Raw genomic sequence first — 20803 nt, 5'->3', positions numbered from 1 at the left:
AGGAATATTTTGATTCCTGAATAAGTACCTTAAACCCAAAAAAAAATAAGTTGGCACTCACGATTGCTCGCATAAAAATACAAAAATAAAACAAAATTTAATTTTAATCTCAAACAAAACATATACAATTATTTTGTAAAAATATTAAGCGTTTAGAATTTTGATTAAATGCACAGACAACTACAAAATTAAACAATAAGTACGGGTACATAATACATATAAAACGTATAAAAATTATCATCCCCCAATTTAGTCGAACTCCTCAATACCGTGAAAGTAAATTGACTTTTGAAAAACCGAATTTAAAACGTGGTACTTTTGCTTTTGCCACGGTTGCGTTTCCAAAAGCTTATGACTATTTATAATGACGAAAAAAATATTAAAACACAGCCGATTGAGGTATCTTTAGGAGAGCTCGCCCCGTTATCTCTTTTTTTACATTTCAATTTCTGAATATTTTAAATGAGTAGGTACAAGTAGGTAGGTACATTTAAAAAATCCATCGAAGCAAAATGGCGAATAATACAATAAACGATGCGGTGAGTCGTATTCCTGACCCTGTTGTGAATTCTATTTCATTTGAAGGCTCACTCACACCCAACTCGTTGATAGATCTTACTCTTATGATATAACTTGTTTTTTCGAATAAGCCGGGTATTTCGTATTTCGTATCCCAGGTTTCACCTGTAAAATTGATTATTCAAAATTATAATGTTGTGTTTTCTATTGTAGGTAGGTAGGTATCTGATCTTTTTTGTGGAAAAAATGACTGTGAACTTTATTCGCTTACCTAGAGTAACATTCATACCAGTCCAATCTCTGGTATCCTTTTCCTTGTATTCGATATTATAGAAAATGAAGCTACTGTTTCTCACAGCAAAAGCTTTCAATTGGGCGAATTGTTTTGTTACTGTATCCAGTTCGATTCTCGGTGGTCTTGGATTTTCCATCGGAATTAATAAAATATGCTGCTCGTTGTAACCGATTATGTTATTAGCCTGACATTTGTATTCGCCGAATTGCGACTCTTGGTTGAAATTCATCTACAAATTGATTGAAACGTTCAAGTCGAGTAGGTATTCGAATTTCGAAGAATAAATAAAAGAAAAAATCTACACTCACTTTGAGCAGTCTATCTGGACTGGGTGGACTAATCATTTGAAACGTGCCATTGACATTTTGAAACCACGTGTACATAGGCTCAGGATTGGCGACCATTTTACATGGCACTTCGACATATGTGTGGAGCTTCTTCTCGTAAATGGTACGGTTCCTCGAGGGGTACGGTTTATCTGGAAATTTTCAAAGAGATCGATTAGGTATTCGTAAATGTAGAAATCGTTACAAATTTTTCAGTGAAAATATGACTTACGTTCAACATTTATATCCATGGTTCGTCTATCGGTGGAACCTTTTTCAATATCTTGTATCGCCTCGCACATGTACCTGCCTGCCTCTCGGTAAGTTATGTTGCTGACGAGTAAATTATCGCCGTCCAATTTGAAATGTGAATCTGTGTTGATGAATTTATCATTAGTAAATAATACAAGAACATTTAAAAGTAGTTTGCTCGAATGGTTTAAGTAAAGCACTCACTGGTTTGGCCATCGATAAGTTTAGAATGTGATGTTCCATCGGAATGGACTTCGTTGAAATACCAATTCAGAATTGCCTTAGGGTGGCCTGTTGTGAGACATCCCAGCGTAACGTAGCCACCTTCCCTGGTAGTTGGGCTTTGTGGGAAGCCAGTTATACGAACAGGATCTGAAAAAAAAACAAAATCGATATTATTATACTCTTGAGCCAGAAACAAAACTGTCTCAAAACTACAGTCATTTAGATTACAATCATATTCACCACCCTCCCCCAATTTTTTTGGTACCTATTTCCTGCTGGGCTCGTACTCGATTACTTTTAGAAAAAATTTAATTTTCTATCATTTCCACATTTTTTTCGTCAAAAAGTTGCCAAAAAGTTTTACTCAGAAATTCATTTTGTTTTATGAAAAAAAAAATTTAATCTTTTTTTCAAAAATTTTCCAACAGTCTTGCTTTTTGACAAAAATTATCAAAAGTTCTAGTTTTTTAACAATTGAAAAGTCTCTCTGTTTGTACCTGCAATTTCCAAAAATTATGAAGATATTAGAAATGTCCTTATTTTACATAAAAAATGCAAAAGAGCCTCACTTTTCAAAAAAAAATGTAATTTCTATGCCAATAATTCTCAAAAATTGCTTACTTTTACTAAAATGATTGTCAAATTTTTGCTTTTTAGCAAAATTGTCAACGTTTTTTAGTTTTTTTTCTCACAATTGTTCCAAAAACATCGTTTTCTTGCCAGAAACAATTACTTTTTTGATAACGATTCCCAAAAAATCCTGCTTTTTGACAAAGTTGTCAAAGTGTTGCTTTTTGAAAAAAAAGAAAAAAATTCTGTTTTTTGTAAAATAGTTTAGAAAAGTCTTACTTTTCCAAAAATTGTTCAAAAGTCTCACTTTTGAGTTTTGAGGCAAAAGTTGCCGAAAAACCCTTCATTTTCTTCAAATTGTTAAAGTCTTGCTTTATTTTGCCAAAAATTGTTTTTTTTGTCAGATTGCAAAAATTCTCACTTTGTTGCCAAAATAATGTCAAAGTATCAGTTTTTCATCAAAAAGTTTCCAAGTAAGTAGCGAGTTCAACGTTTCACAATTGGAAACCAGAACTGGTAATTTTTGGTAAATTACTGGTAATTTTTTGGCAAATTACTGGTAATTTTTTGGTAAATTACTGGTAATTTTTTTGGTAAATTACTGGTAATTTTTTTGGTAAATTACTGGTAATTTTTTTGGTAAATTACTGGTAATTTTTTTGGTAAATTACTGGTAATTTTTTTGGTAAATTACTGGTAATTTTTTTGGTAAATTACTGGTAATTTTTTTGGTAAATTACTGGTCATTTTTTGGTAAATTACTGGTCATTTTTGGTAAAATTGCTGGTCATTTTTGGTAAATTTCTGGTAATTTAATGTTAACCAAAACATACCAGTAAATCACAAAAAAAATCAGTAGGTAGGTACCTAACTTACTAGAACAAATTTTATTGAATTTTATTGAATTTTATTGAAAATAACATGTGCTAGATTTTAGCTAGATATCAAATTTCCTCAAAACAGCCCCATTTTTTTTAAAGCGCCTAATGAGTATTTTTGGTGTTGTCCAAAATGGACGGAAGTCAGTGCTGCCTTTGTGAAATCAGAACATTTGTATTCGCAAAATTACCTAAAAAGAAGAAAGACTAATTGGACTATTCTGAATGGAGGAAAGATTTCAAAGTCTGTTATTAAGAAAGTGCCCATAAATAATATGATATTTTTAGTTGAATTTTTTTTTTCAAACGCTTAAATAGTCTTATTGAGTATTTATCATGTGATTTTTTGAAAAGTCGTCCCTCTCTCCGGTCTTCTTACCCTACTCTTTTGACCCATCGAAAGTCGAATTTCAAAAATTTGAAGCTATTTTGTCGCTAGAAAATGGCAGGGCTGAACATAAATCCAAGGACAGTAATTTTAAGAAGGCTTGGGCTTTGTAGTTTGTACATTGATGAAATTCATATGTATAAAGCATACCAATTACGTAGAGTTTGAAACTTTTTGATTTGGTGTTCTTTTTTTTGGTTACTTCGCAAATGTAGGTTCCTTCATCACTGGTCGTGATTGATTTGAATTTCAATGCTATTTTCTTCTTTTTAGTACGTTCCGCGTCGATACGATTGTTTCTGTAGAATTTATAAATTTCAAATTATTAGATATGGGTACCTATTTAATACGTATGTATAATAGCAGTTATGTTAAGTCATTTTGTAAGTAGATAATTTACGTGGGACTAGTTGTTTCTGGGATATTCCAGCTATTTGGTGGGCCCTTCCATGCGATGAATTCCGTATCTCCTTTACAAACTACTTCCAACGTTTCGTTAACTCTGTAGTAGAGATTGGTATCAGCTACCTTATCATCGTTTACTGTTAGTTTAGGATAGTTCAAGATATCAGTCTCTGAAATCACACATAACAGGTAAATAATGAAAACACTTTCTTGCTCGTGAAAAAAGAAAACTCTATTTTCAGGTATGAAAAATCAGGTTTATAGAAAAATTGTATCTAAAAAATAAGCGAATATTCGAATTCAGCGCCCTCACAAATCACATACAAATGACTTTTGTTCGCTAATTTTCAATTTGTTGGTGTGTTGAACACGTTTGGAAGCGTTGATATGGATGAAGGAGAGTTCAGAGGGGTCGGATTGATAAAATAAGCATATATTCGAAATTAGCGTCTTGAAATTAGTAACAATCGATATGTCACTTCATTTTTGATTTTTTTTTGATTTTGGGGCACTAGGGCCCCAATTTCTGTCAAAATTCAAAAAAATTCAAAAATCGATGTTGCATATCGATTGTTACTAATTTGAGGTCGCTAAATTCGAATATCAGCTTATTTTTTTGATTCGACCTCTCTAAGCCCCTCCCCACCCCCACAAGTGCCTTGAAATGTAGTTAAAATACCAAAAAAATGAAAATAACGTGTGACCCATCGTTTGCTAGGGTTTCGTGGGCGCTGAGTTCAAATATTCACTTATTTTTCGCATACGACCCCTCAATACCCCTCCAGTCACCAAATTTTGAAAAGTTCTAAAAATATCGTATGATGAAATGTCGATTTTAACTGATTTGAAGTCCCTGAGTTCGAATATCTATTTATTTATAGATGTTTTATGTTCGAGTGCCCCTCGAGCTTTCAATTTTGAAAATTGCGAGGAACTGGGCTCGAAAAAAGTTTTACTCGTAACTACAGTAGGCACATCACATACCTCGAACGGAGAGTGTAATGGTACGTTCGATTCTAGCTCCGTTAAAGGTTGAGAAACCCACGCAAGTGTATTTGCCGCTATTCGTTGTTTGCAAATCGTCGAATTTCAATTTTCTTTTCATCACTCCGCCTTCCATATCAGGTGATTTTTGAAAAACGCTATAAACAAGTGATATTTTATTATATTTTGATTCACTCCGAATGGTTTCAAATGTTCTTCTTTTGGTCGATAACTTACTCGAAATTTTTATTGGTCGATATTTCATTATTATTGTAGTACCACGAGATTGTTTTCATAGGTCCTTCGCAAGATATATCCAGATCTGTGTTTTCCTTCTCAGAGAAGGTATTCTTATCGGGCGAGATTGTCAAACCAGGCTCTGAAAGATCATTGTTCATTATTGAGGGTAAAATGCACTAGACAATTTGAAATAAATAGAACAAAATAACTTACTTGAAATACTGAGAGTTAATTTGGCTACATCTTGGAGCCCTGAACTGTTCACGGAGCATGAATAATCTCCTCCGAAAGATGCAGAAACATTTTTGAAATATAACATTGTTTTATTATCGAAGTTCGCTGGCTGCACGTAAAAGTAACTTGTTCCAGCTCCTCTGGAATAAAAAATAATCTAAATTAATGGGGCTTTGTCCAAAGCAGAGTTATTCTTGATTGAGGGTATTTCAATGTCAATGCTTTTACCCAGCATATGTAGGAAAAACGTGATTCTGCGGATGTTTCCAGGTGATATTATTTGAATTTCCGGAACATTCGACCGCATAATCTGATCCTTCTTCTAAAGATACTTTTGACTTGGAAGGGGTTAATTTAGCCTTCGGTTGTACTACTGGGGCAACTGCAGATTGAGGACAAAATGAATAAAATCAGATGATATTTGACATTTGACTAGTTTTTGATGAAAATCTGCAATCTGGTTACTTACTGACTGTCAAGTTGAACGCTTCTGTTTCTAATCTGCCATTACTATTAGCTGTACAGGTGTATTTGCCTCCAACTCCGACTGAAATACTTCGGAAAATAAGCTCGGACTTATTCTGTGCGTTGGTAAAGCTCTCCTTTACACGAGGACTGAAAACATGAATTAGTCACAGTGGACAAATTAGCGAGTATTACACTTTTTTTTCAAATCAATCTGCTATGCTAATTAAAATTCTAATTTCCAAGGTACGCGGTCTAATTAGGGAAGTGTTTTCACGCTATGCGTTGAGTATTCGGACAGTTTTACAATGACCTTGAAATGATTAGATGAAATCATATACCTATGGAAGTGTAGATGTGTAAGAGTATACTTACTCAGAAGTTACTATCGATTTGACTTCTTTGCCTTGGGGGTCCTTCCATGTGATATTTTTGGACTGGGCTGAGCAAGTTACTGTAAGGCCTTCTCCGACATTTTTCTTCGCCGAAGATAAAGATACTTGAACAGAATTCGAGTTGACTGCTCTTTTGACACGAAGTTTCTTTTCTGTAATTATTGGAATATTTAAGGTTATTTGGAACTTTTTTCAGAAATGGACTAATTTTTTTATAACGGGATTCATTTTATTTTTGACCAAATTTATTAGTTTTGAGGAATTATATTTTTAATTTTTTTTTCTCATTTTGTGAAATCTGTACTTAATTTATTTAATCGGATAATTTGCCAACACTAATTCACAGTTTGAGCTTTCAGTCTCGAAGTTCAACTTTCATTTTTTAAATGGCCAATTCTAATTTTGGACAGCTTTTATTTCAAAAATTGAAAAAATGATTCAATATCGATTGAGAGACTCACCAATTAAGTTTTTTTGGGGACTATAAATTTTGAAAAAATTGAAGCCTACCTACCTAATAGACTTTTTTCATTTTTATCAAAATCACGCAATTTTTCTCCCATGTGATGAAATTAGAACACTTCTTTTTCGTGTGATTGCTCTAAAATTTTCATTTGACCCACCCCCCTCCCTCTCTCCGTCCCTCCCTCCTGCCTCATGTGAAGAGAAACATTTTCTGCTCAGTTTAGGAAAATTCTTCAGACTTTAGTTAGACCAAAGGTTGGACTTTTGGAAGATCATCTAAATAGGAATCAAGTCCAGATGATGTTCAAATGCTTGTACTCAAATTGATTTTGTCTTCACATGAGTAAAGGTACTATCTTCTACAGAACTCTTGATTTATTGATCGACAAATGTAATTTTATTTAATATTTCAAAACTGTCCATATTTTCATTTTTCATCTCAAGTTGAAAGAATAAGTAAACATTTTTCCAAAAGTTTTTTATTTAGTGTTTTCTAAGGCTGTTTTTGTCAAAATTCAAAGGGGGTGGAGGGGTAGGAGGAGGGGTAAGCACAAAACAGATCTCACTGCAACTCATCCTTTTTCATAAATTTTTCTGAATGTTTTGTTCGTACTCGTATTTGAATTCGAGCTTTGCATTTTTCGAATTTTGAAGTCTTAAAAGTGGCAAAAGCAATGGTGATTTCTTTCAATTTTTTGATATTTTGCAACATTTTGGTCATACTTTTATTAATTTTTTTCACCATTTTCCGTATGTTTTTTTTTCTTTTTTGTCATTTTCACAGAATTGGTGTAAAATTTGAGCACTTTTTTTTTACTTTATAATCAATTTTTGTTTTATTTTGCTCTATTTTGATGATATTTTAAAAAGATTTTTGCAATTTGAAATAAGGGCTGTAATTTTCACTCTTTTTCTAGTAATTGTTTTGAAAATTTCTAGTTTTTGCGCAATTTTTTAATATTTTATAATAACATTTTTAGCAATATTTCATCAAATTTTTTCTCTCTTCAATAAATTTTTCAAGCAATTTTTTGCATTATTTTGGAAAGTTTTGGTGATATTTCATCTATTTTGAATAAATTTGGTAAATATTTAGAACGCTGTGAACAATTTTTACAATATTTTAGACAATTTTACGTGATTTAATCTTATTTTAATGATATTTCATTTAATTTAAGATGTTTTTAAAACAATTTTAGTGCAACTTTCAAGAGTTTTAATTAATATTTTTCATTATTTTTGCCAATTTGTACACTTCTATCCCATTTTGGTTTTTACTGTAGTTTCAAGTATTTTGAACTTGAGGATTTTTAACTCGATAAATTCCTAACATTTCATTTTTCAACTTCTGATTTAAATGTTTCGATTTTTCAAGTATTTTAAATTTGGGATTTAGAATTCTTTTCATTTCAAAACTCCAGAAATTGGAGTTTTTTTTTTTTAATTTGGGAATTATTTTAAAATTTTTATTTACAAAATTTCAGTTGGATATTGAAGCACAAACTTTTTTTTATCAATTCATGAATTTTTTACTTTAAATCAGATTTTTTCTCAAATTAGGAGAAGAGCTTTCCTGAAGTTGAAATTTAAGTTTTTTAAATTGAAAATTGGGCTTTTTATAACTTGCAGGTTTGAGGTTTGTCTAATTTTGGCACTATTTGAACTGTAAATTTCCTCTATAAAAGAATAAGATCGGATCTGATCTGATTTGATCTGATCAAATCTGAACCAGATCTGATGAATCAGGTCTGATCAGCTCTAATCCAATCAAATCTTTAATCTAAATTAGATTGAATTAGATCAGGTCAAATCTGGTCAGGTCAAATTGGATTCATAAAAATGTCCATTTCTGATCAAACCTGCTCTGATCTGATCAGATCTAATCCAATCAAATCTTTGACGTAGACCAGATTTAATGAGATCTGGTAAAATCTGATCAGGTCAAATTGGATTCATGGAATCACGTTTGATCAAATCTATTCAATCTGATTACATCTGCTAAGATCTGATTAGATCAAATTGTATCCATGAAATGTTTGAATCTGATCAAAAGCATCAATCTCATCAGTCATCACTCATCACATATTTTGAGTAGATCTGGTAAGACCGGGTCAGTTCAAAATGGGTCCATGGACTGATTGTATCTGATCAGATCCAGTCTGATCTGATCAATTAGGTTTGATCTCATCTATTCACAATCTGATCTCAAAACTTCGATTTGACTAGATCAAATCTGATCAGATCTGATTAGATCTGGGGTCATTGCACCTCAATTTGACCAACGTTTCTGAGTCATGTCCTTCGATTTCGCTCAAATTTTTTTTCCAATGTCTACCTAACCAATAAGTAAGAAACCCGCAATCAGTTTGGTCCCAGCCCCCTCAGGGGGTGGGTGAGAGGGTCCTCAATTATTTTCACATTGTCTCGAGATATTCAACTTCAGAAGCACATGCCTCCAAAGTTATGATACTTTGATCAAAACTGATTTCACAGTTCGAAAGGCCATTCCATTTTGAACTTTCAAGGTGTTTTGAAATTTTCAAAAGTTGAAATTTGAACTTTCAATTGAAAGTTCAAATTTCAAAATGGCGCTGTGAGAGTTACTATTTAAAATTCTGAAAAAATGTCCATAGATGTACATTTTGATGCTTTTTCAAAATATTTAATTTTCGAGATAGGATCTTCTAATGGAGGGGGAGCACCCCCTCCTCCAAATTTGGGCAAAACTTCCAAAGAAAATCTGGGGCATGTGATATATCGAATTGTATGTTTTTGGTGACGCTGAACACGAATATGACGTCAGATTTTAGATTGGACCCCATCCACGTCCCCCAGCACCTCCCCAAAGGGGGTAAAAGTCAAAAAAATGGTTTCATTTGTGTGACACATGAAATAGTATGTTTTCGATATCGCTGAACACGAATATAGCCTTAGTTTTTCAAATTGACCTCACTCATGGCCCCCAGAACCCACCTAAACAGGTAAAAGTCCAACAAATAGGTAATAATTTCCATATAATAGGGTCCAATAAAAAATCTGACGTCATATTCGTGTTCAGCGTCACCAAAAACATACAATTCGATATGTCACATGCCCCTGATTTTTTTTTGAAAGTTTTGACCAAATTTGGGGGGAGGGGGTGCTCCTCTTCCATTAAAAGATCTTATCTCGAGAATTGAAAAATTCAAAAAAGCATCAAAAGGTATATTTCTTTTATGGAAATTTTTTCAGAATTTTAAATGGTAGCTCCCACTTACAGCTCCATTTTGAAAGTTCAACTTTCAACTTTTGAAAATTTCAAAATACTTGAACGTTCAAAATGCAATGTCCTTTCGAACTGTGAAATCAGTTTTGACCAAAGTATCATAACTTTGGAGGCATTCGCTACTGAAGTTGAGTACCTGGAGACGATGTGAAAATAATTGAGCCCCCTTCCCCCCCCCCCCAGAGAGGGCTGAGACCAAACTGATTGCGGGTTTCTTACTTGTTGGGTGGGTAGACTTGTAAAAAAATTTGAGCAAAATCAAATGATATGACTTTCAAAATCGCATTTTTTTGGTCGAATTGACATGGAATGACCCTCAGATGGTAAAATCTGCTCTAGTCAAATTGGATCCATGGATCGTTCGGATCTGGTAATGAGATCTGATCTGGCCAGATTCAATTTTAAATTAGGTCTGATCAGGTTCGAACAGATCTTTAATCTGATCAATGTCTGGCAAGATCTGGTCAAGTCAACTTGGATTCATAAATTTCAATTTTAGAAAGTAGTCCAACTTCAAAACTTGAGGAGCTACGATTGAATAAAATTTCCAAAGTGGTCGTGTCCCTTCAATTTCTAACGTCGGCAAACCAATTCAGTCTTACGTTGTTTGGTTTGCCGAATTATCAGGTTTTTATTTGGATTCGTTACAGGACACCCAATATTTTTTTTTGTTTTTTTTGCAAGCTACAATCTATGTATTTTCCCCAAATCTTTGATACCAATTTTTTTCTACATTTGCTGCTAAAATATCCCAATATGTCCCTCCAATCACGTGATCATCATTGCAATACTATAATATTTATAATTTTGGCTTCGGTGCAGCGGTACAAAATAATCATCGAATTAAAAAATGGCAATTTTTCAAATACACTAAAACGACCTACCTCTATTAAACAACTCCGGTACGTTGGAATTCGTTACTCTTCCATCGGCTAATTTCTCATCATCTACATACAAATGTCATAAAAAAACAAAAAAAAAACGAAAATAAATTAACATATTATCGTTTAACCTATCTTTATTTCGCAATTCGGGCGAATTTTATTCCTCTCGTCAAACTCACCATTAGTCGTACTCGAAGCGACGAAAACATTCAAATTATTAGACCCAGCCTCGTTTTTCTTCACACATACGTTGCATCCGGGTAATTCTATAATCAAAAATATTCCATTATCAATACCTCCTGCAGCCAATCAATGAATCGATCCATCCATCCTGCTATTCGAGAAATGATACGAACCAAAACTCAGTGTGCCCAGCTTCGCATCCAAAACAACGATGGCGGTATCGGTATCTTCAAACGTTAAACTTTGTACCCTGTAAAAATACCAAATAGGCTAATTGTATGCGAATTGCGGGGGAACATGGTTGCGAATTAAACGAAGGTTATTTGCATGTAGGATGATGGTATACGAATTCGAATACTGTATTATGCCATGTGCCTGGCCTGGATCATTGTAAAAAAATTCTAATTTGGAAGTCACAACGATGGAATTTTTTGTTGTCATCGTGTAAAATAGCAGCATATATTTTCAAGGTTAATTGTATCTATGGTCTTTTCGAACCGTTTGTATAAGAATAGAGAACATCGATGTGATGTTTTATGTACAATACGAGTACATACAATGTAACCATGCCATGTACTCGTTGTTGTGCTCTGGTATTTTATAGTATGTTCAATGTTGACCAACAAAATTAATTCACGTGCTGATGATCGAATGGCGGTCGATTTTTTTAAATTCTAACGCCGAGTAAAACACGTAATGTGCTTTTTTTCACTCTCAAGTTGATATTTCCGTTTAGTTGATTCGAGAATATAAATTGTGAATTATTAAGTCAGCAACCTTCTATACGAAGAGAGAAGAAATTGACGTTTTTTTTTCTTCCTCTCGACGTTATATAAAATTGCATCAAGAGGCGAATATAAAATTAGAATCTCTTCTCCCCCATTCTTGTAACCTTCTTTTTTTAAATCATGCACAATAAAATGAAAAAATTTGTATATCCAATTCGTAAAAATTATGAGACAACGTTGTTAGAACATTATTTCATAAATTTATATTCCTCTTGGCTAAAAATGCAACCCAAAACACCATCGTTTCAACCTCCACAATTCTATATTATGGTTTTTTTTTTTATAATGATATTATTATTTTAACAACGAAGTTGATTCAAAAAATAATACGTACTTTTGACGATTGTCGAAAAGTTGATATTTATTTTGCGCTATCCACATCTCTGGTTTCTGTTGGCTGCGACAGACAACCTTGAGAGTGTCAAGATGATTTGAATTCGACAAAGGAGCCCGTAGAGAAGCACGTGATATACTTTTCAGTTGGCTGCCTGTGCCTATCTTGAGGCATTGCGCTTGTTTAGGAGTAACTTTAGACGCGGCTTCTAGGGTAACTGGTTTATACGATACTTCTTCCACATATTCGGGCCCATTCTCAGGTGCGATTCTGTAAAGCACAAGTTGAGTTTAAAATTTTTTTACAATGATCACGTGCTGGTGTAATTTACGACTTGAAAGAATAGATACGTATAATAAATGTTAAGGTCACGTAGTTCTATTCTATACGGTACTACATGTAAGAAAATTTTACCGAATGCATCTTCGTTAATGGTAATTGGCAACAAAGTGATTTCAATTAAAACGTGCCCGAAAATTTATGCATTGTGGACTGACTATACAAGGTTAGGTATACTTTTATGTACATTGGAGTATTTGAAAATGCGAGTATATAAGTCGATGGTCGGCGCGATTGTTTTTATGGCTTTTCTTGAGGTAGGAACTGGCAATGGCGAAGTTGACTCTGAGTCGTAAAACTCGAAGAATATATTTTTGTCCCGCCAAATTGTTCTTTGAATGTGTCGAAATATACGAGATACGAGAACGTATTATACGTGGTAGTGAAGCCAGATGGCGGACAATTTGACTTGACAGACTTGCTTGTATGTATACTTTGTAAATGCATTTTTTTAGAGGTACCATTGTGCGTGTATTTTTTTTTATTGTGTGCTGTTTTTAATTAGGTACAAGACACTGTTGCCCTGTGGGTTTTTTTTTATTTAATTAAAAGATCGTGATAATCAATTTACTCGTTGGGTTCGGTTTGTTCCCTGGGGAATGAGTGTTCGTCTCTTGTGTCGTGTTATCGTCTGCATTTTTATCGATTAGGTGGTTGGTTTATTCAGGCTTTATAGTTTATCGCGGAATTAATATTTTTTCTCTGGTATTGTTTTCTAATCTGAGTAAATTATGAAATTATTGTGGATTTTCTTTTATGTGGAATTTTTTTTTTTACAGGTGGTTTGGTTGAATCACCCAAGTCTTTAGAATGAATCATAAGTTAACGAAAAATTACTTCTTTAGAATGTGATGTTTTCAACTTAGGGAAGTTGTGTGGGAGAAGGAGGAAGCTGTTTGTATTTCGGCTTGATTTGACCTTGGCGAAAACTGAATTCAAGATCATTTTCATTTTAATTACCTGATCTTTTATAAATGAAGGGCCTTTATTTATCTATTTTTCAATACCAATCATTAAAAATTATTTTTGTCTATTATACCTATAGGTTTCTTGAGGCAGGTCCTCTCTCAATTTTAGTCGAATTTTTGAAGAAAAAAAAAATTTTAAAATCGTGTGGCATACGTTTTGAATGTGTTTTTAGTAGAGATGATTTTGAATTTCGACTTTCTTTTTCACTCAAACCCCTTGGACCTCAAAAATCCCCTCAAATTTGATTTCTAAAAAATGAAAAATTTGTATGGTCTATGGCTTGTTTGGGTTTTCAGAAGAGCTAATTTCGAATTTTGACTAAGACTTACTTTTCTGATAAGAGCTCTCTAAGGCCTCCAGCAAGCCTCCAAATTTTGAAAAAAATAAAAAGAAATTGAATAATGGTTTTTTGGGGGTTTTACAGATGATAATTTCGAATTTCAGCTCATTTTTTAAAATCAAAATCATGCTGTATCAAAATTCCAAATAAATTGAATTTTTTCTCAATTCGTCGATGAAAAATGGTAATACCTACCGGCTGTTGTTGACTTTTTTATTGGAAATGTTTATTTATTTATTTTATTTTTATTTTCTCAAACTAGAAGCTTGTTTTTAAAAAAAATGCGAGTTAGTAAAGTCATCGGTATGTTTTGTTATTCCCTCTCCCTTCCAAACTTCTTGAAAATATCTCACCAGGTACATACATTTCTTGATCCAAAAAATTATTATTGTTTATTGCCATTCGTGCCAAGTTTAACGTGAAATGAAATGACGTGCGAAAAAAATGGCAAAAAATTCATTTTTCTCGCGTAGTAGACTGAGGTACCCCCCTCCCCCTCCTCAATGGACTACATTTCTTGCAATTAGTCGAACGAAGAATTCTGCTCATTTTTAATGCTTGGCTTGTTTTGAAAGTTTAAATTTGTTGAAAAAATGTAGACGAAGACGACATTTTTTGTAGTCCAAATTATTTTTCTTGTCAATGAATTTGTATTAAATATTTTTATTTTTATTCATTTATCGTTCTTCTTTTCTTTTTTTTTTTTTTTTTTTTTGAAAGAGGTAATATTAGAGAACGAATTTTTATAAAAAAATTGTCATTTTCAAATCCTCTAAAATTTACTAAAAAATTGAAAAATTAATTACGCTCCCAAAATCTTGTCAATGAACAAGGTGTCTTATACCTAGTCTATTCTTTTTTCTTAAAATTACAAAAAAGTCCTGTTATTTTCATTTTTCGATGAAATTTTTAAATTTCGTCTTACAAAATAAAAAAACGTCCAAAATGAAATTTTGCGTTTATAAACTCAAGTATATGAACCATCTTCGTGACCCTATCGATCAATTTAGGCTCAAATTTTCAATAAGCGTCTATGGTATGAATCATTTCACCGCAGACATGAAATTTTTGGTGCTAATGTTCATTTTTCGATTTTTGGTGAAGTTTTGAAAATCAAACTGTCAAAAATGTGAATTTATCATTTCAATTAATTGAGCTAGAAAGCTAAACTTTGAAACGTTCCTATTTTCGAACCCCTGAATCGATTGGAAACGGTTTAGAATCGTTTTGAGCAGTTCTGGAGCCTCCAGCACATTTTTAAATTCATGCAAAGTTTTATCTTATCACTTTGGCAAGCTGAAATTTACATTATACCCCTATTTTTAACACGCATGAGTCGATCGGTAGTGGTTTTAAACCGCTCTAAGCTTTTAGTAACATTCATCCGGAAATTCCTGCCCCCTTCTCCCAAAAGGCTATAAAATCTGTGCAAAATAAGTGCTTATTAATGAACGCTTTGACCAATTACACGTCATTTTTCTGAAATCGGTTTCTGTTGATTCCAAACCGTGCCGAGTCGACTGAATTTGAGCATTTTTTGAAAGTAGGAATTTCTAAAATGTCGCTGGAGACTCCAGCACTGGATTGAGACCACCACCTCCCCTCCCCTCCCCTCCCCTCACCAGTCAACTCATCATGTCAAAAAAATAGTACGATGGAAATTTTAGCCCACGAAATCAATTGGATAAAATTTTGAGGAAATTTCAGCTTTCGAAAATCTGCTGGAGGACTCAGAACTGCTCAAAATGGTTGGAAAATCATTTCCTATCAATTTATAAGGTCAACAATAGGGTACAGTGCATACCAATTTTCAGCTTTCTAGCTCAATAATTCGTACCTACCTCCTTTTAAATTTTTTATATTTTCAACCAAAACGTGATGTTTTCAAATTCACCAAAAAATCTAAAAATGAACCTTCCTGATAAGCATGGAAAATTTTAGCTGTTGGGATAATAATTCTGCGTGCTTTTTAAACCTAGCTTGGTTCGGTCCAAAATTTTTCTGCTGGTTGGGGAAGGTCTCTTCTAAGGGAACTTTTGCTAAACTGGATAATCTAAAAATTCGCTGGAGGCTTCGGATCGATTCGAAAACGTCACCAGTCGTTTCAATATGTCAAAAATGGACTACAAACCATATTTTAGCTCTACATTTCAATTCATGATCAAAATCTGGATTTTCAAAAATTCTTTGAAAATCATAAAATGAAATTCAGTACCTAAAACTTGGCTTGATGGTGTACTTTTGGCATTTTTTTTTTCAATTTTTCCTTTTGAAAAACTGGAAAATCCAAAAATTTGCAGAAAGCTCCAGAACAGTTAGAAACCATTACCAATCATTTCAAAAGGTCAAAAATGGAGTATAAACCAAATTTCAGCTTTTCATCTCAATTTTATCAATTTTTGAGTTTTTTATAAAAATTAGATTAACCAAATCTGAATTTTCAAAAATTCGCCAAAATTAAATTCAGCACCTGATAATTGGTTTTATGATTTATTTTTGAATACTGTTTCAATTTTTTCATCAAGTCCAAACATTTTTTTGCTGCTTAGGATACCTTCCTCGTAATGGAATTTTTTGCAAAACTACACGTATCTTACATTATAAAATTCAAGATTTGTTGAAGACTTCAGAACAGTTTGAAACCATCACTACCAATCGATTCGGAAAAGCAAAAATAGAATATATCCCAAATTTCAGCTCCTTGCTCAATTTGATCAAATTTTGAATTTTTCACGGAAATTGGGCCAAATCTGAGTTTTTAAAAAATCGTTAATAATCGGAAAATGAAATTCAGCTCCTGAAATGTGGCCTGATGGCAGAAGCGTGCTGAACAGGAGGGTGTGGGCAGGGTGTAACCCCCCTCCTCATGGACAAAAAAATTTAGACAAAAAGTTGGAAGTTTTTAGATAAAATTAGGCTAAGTGAGTTGGGAAAATTTGGGAAAGAGAAAGTTTGGAATGAATTGTGTAAAGCAGGAAAACCCAAAGAATTACCAAAACCACGTGTTTTTTACTTCTTGAATTATAAATTTTCTAAAGTTTTCGCCTTCGCTTCGTTTGATCGGGCCAGATCATTTTTCTTTTCTTTTCTTCTTTTCTCTGGCCAAAATAAGAGAGTAAAAAAATAAAATTGACTTCTCATATCAAAAATAAGGTTGTTTTACCTGAAATCCCCCCCCCCAAAGGTGTTTTCAATGCATTCTAGTCAAAAATGGTCAGAAAGTTCCAACTACTGCTGAAATATCAAAAAATGACCTATTTTTCACCAAAAATTCGGAAACAATAATTTCTAACTTTTTCCTAAATTGGTTAGTGTTTGAAAATATTAAAGTTATGATCTAAAAAAAAATGAAGAATTGTAAATTTTCGAGAGTTTTTGGGACTCATTCATATTTTTAAAAATTATCAATTTTTGAAAGCTTTTGACCTCGCTTTGTTCGGGTTTTTATTCCCATTTTTGAAAATATTTATAATTTCCTGAAAACTATTGTTGAAATTTTTAAATGTTGAAGCATGAAAATCAACATTTTGCATCAGTTATTTCACGTTTCGAATTATCAATTTTTTCAAAACTTGATTTTGCTTCGCTCGAGCAGATTTGAATTCTACAAAGCAATTTTTCAAAAATGTTCAAGAATGACAAATTGACTTCAGAAATTCAAGAAAAATAACTGGTGTGAAATTTCATTCAAAAATACCAAAAAGCACAAAATTTCGGCGTTGAAACTTCTTATAGGTATTGAAAATGATTTTTTTGTAGGTACCTCACTGCAAAATTGTAAATTTTCTTAAGCTTTCGGCTTCGCGAAAATGTTCTATTCTATTTTTGAATTCGATTTTAAAGACAACATTTTTTTTAGCACGAAAAAATTGGAATTTTGGGTTTCGATTTCAGTAGGGTCATTCCACGTCAACTCGACCAAGAAGTGGTGGGTAAGAAGAGTCGGCGATTTTTCTGAATTTTTTTCTGTGAAAAGACCTTCCGAAGGGATGACTAATGGCGCAAATAGCAGCCCTCTAGCCTTTTTTCAAAGGGTGCTAGGGGGTGTCAAAGTTTTTAGTGAACTTTCATAATCTCATCTCAAAATATCATCCATTTCAGCAGTGAATTACTCGACAGCTGCGATACCTACCAAAATGGAACTTTTTCCAATATTTGGGGGTTTTGAAAGGCTTTTTAGTGATATCATAAAAATCAGTGTTGCCACCTTTTTTTCACACGAAAAATTAGCTCGAAAAGTTTCATCAAAACGTAGAATTCAAAATTTGAAAAAAATCAATTTTCAATTTCAAACATCAAAAAAAGTTTTTTATTCAGTTGTCTTATTTTGACCTCCTTCTGTCGTATTTCATGAAAAAGTTGATGAAAATTACACTCATTGCAAAAAAATTAAAATTTGTTTATTTTTTGAATTTTGATTTTTTTTGTGATGAGTTCATTAGGGGTCAAATGGGTCAACTTCGCCAATCAAAACTTTTTTTCATGTTTTAAATCAAAAAATCGCATTTTTTTGCAAACTTTCAAATTTTTTAAAATCGATTTTACGAAATAACGCCATCCCAATTTTTTAATATGTTGTTCAGCATAAAAAGTTGTCCATAATATATTTTTTTCAGAATTTTTGAGAGTCGAAACAATATGAAAACTACGTTTTGAAACTTTTCGAGCTAAGTTTTCGTACGAAAAAAAGTGGCAACACTGATTTTCATGATATCACCAAAAAGCCTTTCAAACCCCCTAACTACTGGAAAAAGTTCCATTTTGGTAGGTATCGTGGTTATCAAGTAATCCACTGCTGAAATGAATGCTATTTTAAGCTCACTGAAAACTTTGACACCCCCTACCCCTAGCAGCCTTTAAAAAAGGGCTAGATGGCTGCGATTTGCGCCATTGGACATATGTAACCTTTGGAAGGTCTTTCCATAGGAAAAATTTCAAAAATATCGCCCACCTCTTCCCCTCCCCTGGTCGAATTGACGTGGAATGATCCTTTTTCAATTTTCATCTGCCAAGTTCAAATATTTCGCTTCTGGTTACGATACTTCTCGTATTATGATACGCAGGACACCCTGTATACGAGTTTGAATTTTTTTCATCTTCATCACGTGTGTAAACCGTAAACCGATCCCACAGTATTAATCCTTGAGTAATTTGATTCGTTTCATTCGGTATCTTTTTGCCATTAAAAATTACACTCGCATCGATATAGTGACTCACACTATGCCAGTTGCCACAAAACACATCGTCGGATTCAATTATTGCATCTCACCCAATCAAAATGTCAAATTGGTTCGCATCAACTGTCATTCCAACTTGTATCCTCCTCTACCTTCTCCCTCTTCTCACATCCCCTTTCCCTTTTCGCTTCAACGATTACGTAAAAATAAACTTGTTATAAATACCTCCTTTTCCTTCATATAACTTAGGTACGTTATAAATTTGGCAATAATAAACATACAGGTAGGTATTATATATATGCTTAAAAGGTATAAGTCGTGGGTACAATTATTCGAATAAAAACGTTAATTACTCGTTGAAAACCGGTGATATTTCCTCTGGAGAGTTTCTCAGCTGGAGTGTGTTTCCTGACTGAGATGGCTGTTCAATCGCCGACGACGACGAGCTAAACGCTGTAAAAATAAACAATAATCTCATTGGTATGGAAAGGGCGGTGGCTATGATGGCTATGACTGTATGACGATAATCTACATTATGTAGTATATACTTGAGAGTTGGGATAGTGCGGCGGTGTGTGAATGGTACATATAATAAATAATGGGTTTTGTACGCGACCAGGACCAGGTGTATTACATAGTACATACATAGTACCTACCTACATTTATGTCTATATCTATCTTGTAGGTACTGTTGTGTCTGTCTGTGTGTGTGTGTGTGTTGTGGAGTGAAACGGAACAGTTGAGCTTGGGCACATTTGTGGCCTTAATTCATAATTTTGTATACATAAGCTTATATAGGTAGGAAATGTATCTACCTATAGCTAGATCAATTCGTATTTGAAATTTTCGCAGCTTTATGAGCTATTTATCGAGAGGCTGATCTAGAATTAGGATTAATTGGTTTTTTATCCGATATATGGACACACGGTTTCGGTCTGTGAAAGGTATCGTGTATCACGTGCTGGGTGATATCGAGCAACAATACGTTATTTAACGCTGGTACAGTACAGCACATCTTAGGTACTGTAAATTGAAGCATAATAAATAACTACGCCATAAAAAGCGAGGAAAAAATAAACACTAGACGCAGACGCCTTCGGTACTTAATGAAACGACGATATAAACCTTCTAAACGCCTTGTGAGCTGTGTGTGATGTACTCAATCAGCAATAATGAAATTTAGGGTGGCTAAAAATAACAACTGTTCCGTCTGTGATCTTCCTTAGGTAGGTATTACCTATCTAGGGAGCTCTAGTCGCCATATTTCTCCCAGTGAACCTATTCCTATGGTAATACACCGGCCGGCGAATTAACCTAGTGAAAAATATACTTTAAAAAATACCTTGGCAAAGCAGCAAACAAATGGTCACTTGGAACAACATTATGAAAACTTAGTTGATCGACAGTTTGAACCGGTTTCGTGGATTACAATAAAGAGTCCATAGTCGACAGTTTTTGGTACTTTGATTACAATACGAAAATAAAAACGAAAAATAGTAATTAATTAAAACACCATAGGGAAAGAGAAGCACGTAATCACGCGACGAATTATCTATTTATAAATTAATCATTTCTTCGAGCACTGTCATGTACGAACTCGTGTTATATGAATACACAGTCATCAGTGGAGAGCTGTACCAGTAAAATACAAATTGCCATCTTCGAGTAGGCTCGGCAATGTTCGGAGATAGTCGTCGTTTCGACCTTCGGCGGCTCGTTCAATTTTTATGAAAACTTAACGAGAAAATAGATGGTTTGAAAATTAAAAAAAAATGAACGATGATTTTTTTACCCTATTGGAGCCTATTTTTATATTATTTATAGAAAAGTAGGTTAATACGAGGGGAAAATTTTGCAAAAAAAGAGGCTTAAATTGGTTCTTA

General features: G+C 33.4%; 1 protein-coding gene across 1 annotated transcript; it reads right to left on the bottom strand.

The window, feature by feature from the left end:
* Window positions 1-78: 78 nt before the first annotated feature.
* LOC135849201 (hemicentin-1-like) lies at window positions 79-20539 on the bottom strand. Its single transcript, XM_065369511.1, has 19 exons — window positions 20263-20539; window positions 19274-19373; window positions 12096-12365; window positions 11147-11223; window positions 10970-11056; window positions 10791-10853; window positions 6157-6328; window positions 5786-5931; window positions 5545-5698; window positions 5296-5456; window positions 5080-5221; window positions 4843-5000; window positions 3854-4028; window positions 3604-3752; window positions 1597-1764; window positions 1373-1513; window positions 1123-1292; window positions 791-1043; window positions 79-684 (listed from the first exon to the last, which is right to left on the bottom strand). Exons 1-19 carry the CDS (start codon window positions 20300-20302, stop codon window positions 491-493), a joined length of 2820 nt encoding a protein of 939 aa, XP_065225583.1. The 5' UTR covers window positions 20303-20539; the 3' UTR covers window positions 79-490.
* Between the last annotated feature and the right edge of the window lie 264 nt (window positions 20540-20803).

This window comes from Planococcus citri, chromosome 5 (genome assembly GCF_950023065.1).
Source record: "Planococcus citri chromosome 5, ihPlaCitr1.1, whole genome shotgun sequence".
Lineage (NCBI taxonomy): Eukaryota > Metazoa > Arthropoda > Insecta > Hemiptera > Pseudococcidae > Planococcus > Planococcus citri.
The sequence above is the reverse complement of the archived record's forward strand: the minus strand, read 5'-3'. Positions and strand labels throughout refer to the sequence as shown.